The sequence below is a fragment of the Nestor notabilis genome, unplaced genomic scaffold (assembly GCF_000696875.1).
Source record: "Nestor notabilis isolate BGI_N333 unplaced genomic scaffold, ASM69687v1 scaffold8902, whole genome shotgun sequence".
Lineage (NCBI taxonomy): Eukaryota > Metazoa > Chordata > Aves > Psittaciformes > Psittacidae > Nestor > Nestor notabilis.
In genome coordinates, this window is record NW_009917924.1 from 5,214 (window position 1) to 15,797 (window position 10,584).

At 56.7% G+C, this 10,584-nt stretch overlaps 1 protein-coding gene across 2 annotated transcripts in view; it reads left to right on the forward strand.

The window, feature by feature from the left end:
- The first annotated feature begins 598 nt into the window (after window positions 1-598).
- Window positions 599-10,584, forward strand: part of LOC104401779 (protein Wnt-2b) — a 10,862-nt gene continuing 876 nt past the window's right edge. The window contains exons 1-4 of one of the 2 annotated variants that reach the window (XM_010009468.1): window positions 599-621; window positions 6,476-6,696; window positions 8,482-8,759; window positions 9,499-9,763. In XM_010009468.1, coding sequence (XP_010007770.1) covers window positions 6,570-6,696; window positions 8,482-8,759; window positions 9,499-9,763 — 670 coding nt within the window. In that variant the 5' untranslated portion in view covers window positions 599-621; window positions 6,476-6,569. Of the gene's footprint in view, window positions 622-3,325; window positions 3,340-6,475; window positions 6,697-8,481; window positions 8,760-9,498; window positions 9,764-10,584 lie in introns of those variants that run through there. The other variant, XM_010009469.1, reaches the window with a different exon arrangement.

Consider the following 10,584-nt stretch of genomic DNA (forward strand, 5'->3'; position numbering starts at 1 on the left):
CTCTCAACATACAGAATAGTGGCTCTAAGTGAGGAAATTAGGACTATTAATCATTTCAAGGCGTTAACAACTCCAGCAGGCCAGGATGGCCCTGTTCCCAGTGGAGCTTAATAAAATACTCAGAGTTTATAATAATAAAATAATATCTCAAATGTCTACAGCACCTTGCAACCCACAGTGCTTTGCAGTCGGCTATAAATTGTCTGCCCCCAGCTAGGGAGAGGAGAGGAAGGAAAGTGCAGCATCCTTGGGAAGTATGCAAGGAACTTGAGGAGGTGAATGCTGCCAGGCACGTTGGAATTTGCTCTTTATCAGGCACAGAGGCAGGGATGTTGGATTTGATCCTATCTGGATGAGGTGTCTCCAATAACTGTCTAGGGCTTTCCAGCCTCCCACCAAAATACAGATTTCATGCTGACTCAATGGGATGGGAAGAGAACGGAAGCCAAGATAGTTTGGCTCCCAGGTTGAGCTTTCAGGACTATCAAAGTGGTTATAATGGGGAGGTGGATCAGTTTTCTCATGGGGATGACTCCAGCAGCCTCTGGCACCACCAAGAAGCCAGACCACGCTCTCATCTCAATGTCCAGGGAAGAGCTCTTGGAGCAGATGTCAGCAGAGGTGAGGCTCTGTGCAAAGCAGGCTCTTGGCCCCAGCCTGTGGGATGGATGGCACAGGAGGCTGAGCATCTCCTGCCCGAGGAGATGGAGACTGGGGCTCCAGTGTTCGCCATTGACCACGGCACAGCACCCTCAGGGGAAGAGCAGAACCAGTGCCAAGGGGAATGTCCTGAGCTGGGACGAAGCCCCAGTTACAGTTCAACTCATGGGTGTCTGGTGGCACAGACTGGAGCTGTGGAGGCGCTTGAGCTCAGCATTTCTTCCACATGGCACTGAGGTTATTTGGCCGAGTCATATTAGGTGGGAGAGCTGCATGTAACAGGCAGTCAGCAGCAATCAGAGGACGCCGAGTTGACAGGAACAACACCTTGTGCTTTCCATGCTCACTTGCTTTCTTGTTTTGGTTTTCTTTGTTGCTTAAACGTGGCTTAGTCAAGGTCAGAGCCCCTGATGTTGCTCTGCATGCAGCGCGAGGCTGCCGGCATCTCTTTAATGCCAGTAAGAAAAGAGCCTTTTTGGAACCCCCAGGAGCAGCTGATGTGGCCGGGTCCAGTGATCTGAGCTGGGCAGGTTGCCTTACCCAAGCTGAAAACCCTGCACTTGAGGAGAGGCAGTACCTGTATCTCTGGGGAGATCCCCCTGCAGCCCTGATCCAGCTCTGGGGAACAGCACAAGAGGGATGTGGAGCTGCTGGAGCGAGTCCAGAGGAGGCCATGGAGATGCTCGCTGGAGCAGCTCTGCTCTGGAGCCAGGCTGAGAGAGCTGGGCTGGGGCAGCTGGAGAAGAGAAGGCTCCTGAAGGGGACACCTTAGAGCAGCTCCAGTGCCTAAAGGGGCTCCAGGAAACCTGGAGAGGGGCTTTGGACAAGGGGGAATGGCTTTAGCCTGACTGAGGGGAGATTGAGATGAGCTCTTGGGCAGAAGCTCTTCCCTGTGAGGGTGCTGAGACCATTTTGTGATTCGATGATAAGTATGGAAGGCAAATTCTCAAGCTGAAAACCCATTAGATGGGATGTCAGAGCTGAGCCTGCTTCCTGCACCAAGGCTTTGGTTGGAGGAGCATCTGTCAATAATTACGAAGCCATCAGGCTGACAGGGATCATGGTGCTGTCTGGCCAGAGCATCTCCTGCCCACCAGACACTGCATCCCCCTCAACACTGCTGCTCCTGCCCCACTCTGAGCCAAAGAAGGAGTTACAAAGAGGTGTCAAAATGGTTTTGGATCCTCTTTGGATCCTCTGGAAGAGAAAAGCCACAGGAAGAAGTTTTTCCCTGCCACTGATGAACTCTCTGCGTTAGCATGTGATACATCTGGTTTACTGACCATAAGCTTTAAGATCCCTTCCAACCCAAACCCATCTGTGATTCTATGGTGTGGGGGGCAGCTGAGGCAGCCGGTCTGGAGGAGCCTGTAACCCACACACCCCACACTGACACATGGGCAGAGGTCAATAGCACACAACGAGGCACCAGGAGGAAACACAGAGCTCTACCCAGCCACCACAACCACCACAGCCCTGCAACTGCTGCTATTTCCCATCCTGACCCTATGGAAAGCAAGCAGCAGCCAGGAACGCTGCAGGGATACGAAGCTTCCCCTCTGTCGGGCTGATTTATCAGCCTGGAGAAACAGCACTGCATGTGCTGCTGGTGAGGGCTGGGGCTGGGAGCACAGGGGGCTTCACTGCTGTTGTCTCGTGGGGACTGGAGAGCCACAAACCACTGGGTCTGTCGGGAGAGTTTTAGCAATTAACCGCGGTTCCTGCCAACAGCTCAGCAGTAGAAGTTACCATCTGCCTGTTGCTGAAGTGCCTTAAGACGCTGGTTGTGCTCGGAGGAGTCTGCAAGTCATAGAATCATAGGGCAGTTTGGGTTGGAAGGGAGCTTAAAGCTCCTCCAGTTCCAAAAAAAAATCCACTAGAGCAGGTTGCTCCAAGCCCCTGTGTCCAACCTGGCCTTGAACACTGCAGGGATGGGGCAGCCACAGCTTCTCTGGGCACCCTGTGCCAGCGCCTCAGCACCCTCACAGGGAAGAGCTTCTGCCTCAGAGCTCATCTCAATCTCCCCTCTGGCAGGTTAAAACCATTCCCCCTTGTCCTCTTCCTACATCCCTTGTCCAAAGCCCCTCTCCAGATTTCTTGTAGCCCCTTTAGGTACTGGAAGGCTGCTCCAAGGTCTCCCCAGAGCTGGTGAGGCTCTCATGGGAAGCCCAGGAGCAGGACACATTCAGCACAGAGACACGCCGTGGAAGGAGGTTAGCACAGAATGCACGCTGCCAAGTAAATAGATGCGTCTGCCTCTGATTTGCATGTTTATCTTAGAAGCAATTTGGGTTTCTCCTTGTTTACAAGAGTCGAAGTCAGCAGACTCTCAACAAGAACAACAACCGGGAGCCAACACGTGACGGTTGTCTCCTGCTCCCCCAGTGCAGCGGGGCGACCAGCGAGGCGCTCGCTTCAGCTGCACCAGGGGCTGCAGCCGTGTGGCAGATTGCTTGCAGAGAGAAGGCGAGTTAGCAGGGAGCAAGGAATGTTTCATCTCCAGGCTCTGGAAGTACTTGCCTTTCTACCATGGAGTCTCCAGCCTCTGCTCTGCACAAGCCGCTCCTCGCAGGGAACAGGGAAGGGAGGTCAATGCCACATGTGGTAGCAGAGAATTCCCGTGCATCACACCCATCTCCTGGCGGCTGGACTGGAGCAAATGGGAAATACAAGCTGGTGGTTGATGCTGATTTGCAAGAAGTAAATGGTGCAGCATCACGCAGCTAGAGGCTGCCAGAGGGACTGGTGCCAGCCCTGTCCATACAGCAGACAGCTCTATGCTTGGCAATGCAAGGGCTTTGTACACCAGGACCTCACAGGAGGCAGCATCCCCTGGAACCCCATTTGACAGGGTGGGGGATCGTTATCCCCACATGCTCTTAATTACCAGCTGCCTCCCTCCCAGCTCCTCCTCGCTGCAGGCTCTCACAGCCTTTCTCCTGACCATGCAGAATCCAGGCCCGAGCAGCCTTCAGCATCAGAAGTGGTTCCCTCTCACAGAATCTTCTTAGCTCAGGGCTTGAGGGTTCTTTTCTCCCTGCAGTGAAAACATAGAATCCCCAAGAGTGCAGCATTGCACAGGAATTTGCCACTTCCAGCACAACTTCATTTGTTAAAAATGAAGTTCTGATAAGGCAGCTGGGGGCTGCTCAGAAGATCCATTGTCAGTCCTCTTCCAGTGTTTTTCAAGTGTTTTTAGGAAGACAATCAGAAGAGATGCTTTAATCACTCCAAAACAAACGTTTGGGTTTCTTCCCTCCTGACATTCTGCTTGGCAGAATTCTCTGATGTTCCCCATCTCGCTCCATTTCGCAGGAGCTGAACCCAACTGGACATGGAAGATCTCAGCCCCACCGAGGTAACCACAGCCTTCCCAAGAGGGGAAGGTGCCAATGCCACAGCCATGGGGAGCTGGGTTTCAGGATAAGCTCCAGTGGGTGCGTGTCGGTACCGCAGCAGATACGCTGCTTGTTGGCAGCCACAAGCAAAGGGAGATGCAGGCACTGGTGCTCCCTCGGCGGTCGGTGCCCTTCGCCCTGTCTCCTTCCACTTTCTCCTGCTGATAATGTTTGCTCTGATCTGAGTATTGGCAGGAGAATTAACAAGAAGTAATGAGCTCAGTGTGCAAAGGGGGTGCCTCCCAGCACCCTGGTCCCAGCTCTGGGCAGCACCGGCAGGGACACATCAGCCATCCCCATCCTTGCTGGGACCGGCCAGGCTGGGCAGAACGAATTCAGGACCAGGGTACCCGGCCACGCTTCCCTGTGGGATCTCTGCAGCCCCACTCGAGACGCTGGCCATTGCCATCATCCAGCTGGTGGGATGCTCCTCTCGTCCTGCTCCCTGCGGGAAGCACTGGCAGCTCCTGCAGCCCAGCACGAGTGAGGCAATTAAACACCCATAGGCGGCATTGCTCCTGCTGGCTTTTCTTCCCTAAAGAGCTTCTGCCACCTCCTTTTTCCCTCTGCTGCAGGATGAAAGGCTGAATGAGCACAATAATGCTCACCAGCCCTCAAAGTTGGGGCTTACAAAGCCATGGGGAGCCGGGTTTATTATCCTCAGCTCCAGCCTGAGATGACCTTGTGCCTCTGCCAGCATTTAAACAAAATATGTTTGAAAAGGGAACAGATCCCACTGCGTTCTGTGCTCCCAGGGCTTCCCTGAGCCTGGAGCTCTCTCTGGGCCTGATGAAAGTGATAGAACATGGCCAGAGAGTGACAATGAAATATTGCCCAAGCTTATGGCTTTTTATTATTATTAAAAGAAGGTTCTTGCTTCCAGTCTGGGGGGGTGAAAAATGTGAATCCCACCCAAACCTCATCCCTGCCAGCCAGAAACACGGGTCCGTGCTCTGTGGCAAAGCTCATCCTCCGGCACACACCGCCACTGCCTGGCTGGGATGAGCAGGCGGTGCAGGCAGGGGCTGCCCGGGATGGAAAATTCCACGTTGCCACCATTGTCCAGGCTGGTGGAAGGCTCAGGGTCCCTCCCTGTGTCTGTGGAATGCTGCCCGTGGGGCTCAGCCAGGCTCTACCAGACTGTTGTTTGCACATTGTCTTTCTGCTCCGAGCTCCCGCCCTCTCCCACTGCTGCAGGGAGGGGACCAGGATGCAGGCACGGTGCAGGGATGCAGGCAGGGTACAGGGATGCAGGCAGGGTACAGGGGTGCACGCAGGGTGCAGGGAAGTCTGAGAGGGCTGGGCTTGTTCAGCCTGGAGAAGGCTCAGGGGTGACCTTATCTCTGTGTTCCAGTATTTAAAGGGTGGCTACAAAGAAGATGGAGGCTCCTTTTCGATAAGGAGTCCCCTGGAAAAGATGAGGGGTGATGGGCACAAGTCACTCCTGGGGAGATTCCCACTGAATGAGGAAGTTTTTTCCCAGTGAGATCAACCAGCCATTGGAATAATCTCGCCCGGGAAGTGGTGGATTCCCCAGCACTGGACACTGTTAAGATTCGGCTGGACAGGGGGCTGGGACATCTAGTCTAGGTCATACTTTGTCTAGAAGAGGTTGGACCAGATGATCTCGGAGTTTCCTTCCAACCTGGGATTCTGTGACCCTATGAATAGCAGTGTGATCCAGGACTGCAGCAACAGAAGGTGAAGCCTGCTCCTCCTCTCCCAGCTGAGCATCATGTGGGTGCCTGTGCCATGGACCCCACAGCGTGCCCCAGCCAGCATGCAGAGCCTGCACTGGGCTCCATCCTGCTGCGCTCAGCAGGGCCGGGCTGGGATGCAGGGGAGAGGGTGGGAGCGAGGTTTTGCACATCAGCAAGTTCCTCTGCTGCTGCCCCAGGAGCTCACAGAACCCAGGCTTGCAGGGGCACGAGCACCATGACTCGCAGCACCCAGAGCTGGCTGTCTCCGGGGGGAGATGGGCTCTGCAGGACCCCTGCTCCCTGCCACAGCCATGTACACACAGAGCAAAGCTTCACCCACCCAGGGCTGGTGCAGCTCAGGAGTATTTTGTTAAACCCAAAGACCAAAGCCGAGCGGCTGTGATGGCTCAGCAGTGCCGTGTCCCTGTATCCTGCCTGTCCGAACCACAGCGCTGGGCAGGTCTCCTTGGGCAGCCACGCAGGTACAGGGATGCAAGGCAGGGTGCAGGCAGGGCTCTGTGTTGCATCTTGCCCACACCAAGGGGATGCTGTAAGGAGGAATGCCCTCAGCAGAGCCCAGAGCAGCTGTGACACAGCTAGGAAGAGGGAAAGGTGGGCTTTGATATCAACCCCTCCACAGCAGGGAGAAGACCCAGGGAGGCAGAGCCCTGCAGCTTCCCCCTGTTTGTGGTAACATGGCTCTGTTCTCTCCCGCAGGTACATCGGGGCACTGGGTGCGAGGGTGATCTGCGATAACATCCCGGGGCTGGTGAACAAGCAGAGGCAGCTGTGCCAGAGGTATCCTGACATCATGCAGTCGGTTGGGGAGGGAGCCAAGGAATGGATCCGGGAATGCCAGCACCAGTTCCGGCACCACCGCTGGAACTGCAGCACCCTGGACCGGGACCACACTGTCTTCGGACGGGTCATGCTGCGAAGTAGGTGCTGCCCCATCCCCTCCCCTCTGCCTTGTCTCCCTGGGAGAGTCTCTCCTCTCGCTGGGGCTGCCGTGCCCAGTGGCTTGGATTACTCCCTTAGGAGAGCTTTGCCTTTCCCTGTAAATTAATCAAGCCATAATGGGAGCAGAGCACTGCGTTTGGAATAGCTGCACCAGATGAGATGGAGCAGGGGGAGCACTGGGAGAGAAGGGGGAAGGAGGAGACACCTCCGGAGAACAGGCTCGTATGTAAACAGTAATGGGATATATAAATATTTGGAGAGTAGGGTTGGCCAGGACTCAGCAGTTCACGTGGGAACTGGCTGTTCCCTTGCATGGCAGAGCCACGGCTCCAGTCCTCGCTTCGGGCTCCGAGGTGGAGGTCCACGGCCACGGGGCACGAGCTGCTGTGCACAGACCCTGCTGGGAGGGACCTTCTGCTCCAGGTGAGGGTTGGGTACAGCACAGGCAGGGATGTACCCAAGGAGCAAAGAGAAGAGGTGTGAAGGGGACAGGGACAGGGGTGGTTCCGGAGCAGGAACAGCATCGTAGGCTCTGGCACAGTCGTGCCCCGGGATCCAGGGAGAACCCAGCACTGTGGGACAGATGCTGCTGCACCCCGTGACGTGCCGGGGCACATCCAGCCATGCAGCCTCTGAATCAAAGCAATTGGGAAGAGCCTTTCCTCTCACCAGGAGGGGCTCATATGGAGGACATGTGAGCCCCACAGAGGGAGTGGGAGCGGGGGGCTGCTCCCAGCTGCAGGGGGATGGGGCAGATCCCTCTGGGGTGAACAAGCAGCAGAGCTTGCAAGGGAGACCCCCAGAGAGGAGCTGGTGGGAGCGAAGGGGCTGTAAGCGCTGGGATGCAGCATTCATCCAGCCATGCTGCAGCCTGCCGTGTCTCAGCCTCCCCAACCCTGGGACTGCACCTTTACCCTTTACTCCTGCTCATGTCCTCTCCTGGCAAAGGATAGGGAATGATGAAAGCTCCTTGCCACAGCCCCATCCTGCGAGGCCCAAAGAGAGCTCTGCTGCCTTTGAAGTTGCTTTCAAAGGCTCTCAGAATGAAGATGAACATGGTTTTGATTTGCAGCTTCTTTTACAGCATTATAAAACCAGCTGCGAACTCAAACCAGAGCCATACAATAGCAGGCAGCAAGCTGTGCCACGCAGGACAAGCCAAGCCCAGCCAGAGCCGGCACTAGCTCCCATGCTCCATCACCCTGAGAGGGAGGTGGCCTTGGCTGAAGGGTCCTGGCTGGTCACAGCACCAACAGGCACCCACACTGCCCCTGAGATTCAGGTCAGATGGGGACAAGTCAGGCAGCCCTGAGAGCAACCCAGCATCCCAAGCTGCAGAGCCCTGAGGCTCTACATGAAGTTCCCCTTAGAACCACAGAATCAACCAGGTTGGAAAAGACCTTTAAGCTCATCCAGTCCAACTGTTCCCCAGCACTGCCAAGGCCACCACCAACCCCTGGCACTGAGGCCTCGTCTACCCGGGCTGTGAACACTTGCAGGGACGGTGCCTCCAGCCCTGCCCTGGGCAGCCTGTTCCAATGCCTGAGCACCCTCTGGGCAAGGAATTGTTCCTCAGCTCCAGCTAAACCTGCCCTGGGGCAGCCTTCCCTTAGTCTGAAAGGTGCCAGGGAAGCTGAGGCTGGACTTGGTGGCCAGCAGAGATCCCTGGACGTGTCTTACCTGTGTGCGGGATGCTCTCACCCAGCCGCAGCGGTGCCACCGCGGTGCCGCGCTCCTCATCCCTGTTCCTCTCCCCATGGCAGGCAGCAGGGAGGCAGCCTTCGTCTACGCCATCTCCTCGGCCGGGGTGGTCTATGCCATCACGCGGGCGTGCAGCCAGGGAGACCTGAAGGCCTGCAGCTGCGACCCGCTCAAGAGGGGCCGCTCCAAGGATGAGCGCGGGGAGTTCGACTGGGGCGGCTGCAGCGACAACATCAACTACGGCATCCGGTTCGCCAAAGCCTTCGTGGACGCCAAGGAGAAGAAAGTGAAGGATGCCCGGGCACTGATGAACCTGCACAACAACCGCTGTGGGAGGATGGTGAGTGCAGCCCCTGAGGCTGAGTTGGGAGCATCCTACTGGGATCTCCTGCTGGGGGATGGGCAATGGGAGCAGCCTGGGCATGGGAGTGGGGCCCGGGGTGTGCGGTACCACTGCAGGCAGAGGCAGGATGCTGCCCCTGCATGGTCTGTGCAGGGAACAGCCCCATGAGGATGGCAGGACCCTGCTTAGCTGTGCCCCCAGCACATGTCCTTGCTGATGCTGGCACAGTGACTGCGGGAATCCTAGACTGGTTTGTGTTGGAAGGGACCTCAAAGCTCCTCCAGTTCCAACCCCTGCCCTGGGCAGGGACACCTTCCACTAGAGCAGGTTGCTCCAAGCCCCTGTGTCCAACCTGGCCTTGAACACTGCCAGGGATGGGGCAGCCACAGCTTCTCTGGGCACCCTGTGCCAGCGCCTCAGCACCCTCCCAGGGAAGAGCTTCTGCCTCAGAGCTCATCTCAGCCTCCCCTCTGGCAGGTTAAAGCCATTCTCCTTGTCCTGTCCCTCCATCCCTTGTCCAAAGCCCCTCTCCAGGTTTCCTGGAGCCCCTTTAGGCACTGGAGCTGCTCTGAGGTGTCCCCTTCAGGAGCCTTGTCTTCTTCAGGCTGACCCAACCCAGCTTTCTCAGCCTGGCTCCAGAGCAGAGCTGCTCCAGCCTCCTTATGCAGCACCCCTGCATAAGGATGTGTGACACCCAGGGTGACCACCGCTCCTCACAGCATCCCTCTTCCCACAGGCTGTGAAGCGCTTCCTGAAGCTGGAGTGCAAATGCCACGGGGTGAGTGGCTCCTGCACACTAAGGACTTGTTGGCTGGCAATGTCAGATTTTCGGAAGACAGGGGATTACCTAAGGAAGAAATACAACGGGGCCATCCAGGTGACCATGAACCAGGACGGCACCGGCTTCACCGTGGCCAACAAGAACTTCAGGAAGCCCACAAAAACAGATCTGGTGTACTTTGAGAACTCACCTGATTACTGCGTGATGGACAAGTCAGCAGGTAAAAGCCAAAGCTCCAGTTGTGGCCCAAAAGCTGCTCTTCCTCCCCTCCTGCCCAGCCTGGCAGGGCTGCTTTGGGATGTCAGCTTCCCCACCAAGCCCCGGTGGTCCCCAGTGGGGTTTGTGCTGTGGAGGGTCACCCAGGCCCTCGGTGCTGTCAGTACTCACTGGAGCACTGGGTCCCTGCACAGACAGGACTGGATTTGTCCAGAATTCCCAAGTTTTCCACTAAAGATCCAAACTGATGAGGCTTCTTGTAATGAACATAGCACAGCAATTGCTCACAGCCTTCCTCCTGCAGAGGAAAGCTCTTTTAAAGGGGCAATAAAGAGCCTGTTTCACAGAGCCAGCTGCCAGCTCTTCCTCTGAACACAGCCTGAGGGATGAGCAGGGATGCTCTGCTCCTGCAGGGAAGATCAGTGGCTTCCCAGCCTGGAGCACCCCCAGCTCAGGGGTTCACAGTAGCTGTGGGGGCTCGGTGGGGAAGGCAGCACATGCTCCCCATGAGCCCTTAGCCCAGGCTGAGGAGCGTCTCTGGCTTTGCCTGCTGCAGCGCCTGGCTCAGGGGGCACACGGAGTACAGAGAGGCTGCACAGAGCCCATGCCCTCAGCTCTCACTCTGGGCAGCAGCAGCGCAGGCTCCAGCAGCAGCCGTGGGGAAGGGGCCATGCAGAGACTCACCAAAGCTTCATCCTGGCTGGGCTCGCTCCCCGTGCTGCAGCCCTCAAAGCAAAGCAAGCACAGAGTCAACAACCTCTTCCCTGCAGCCTGTGCCCAGCCTTTGGGGGTCATACTGTGGGACCGTGCTTCAGCACGTGCTGC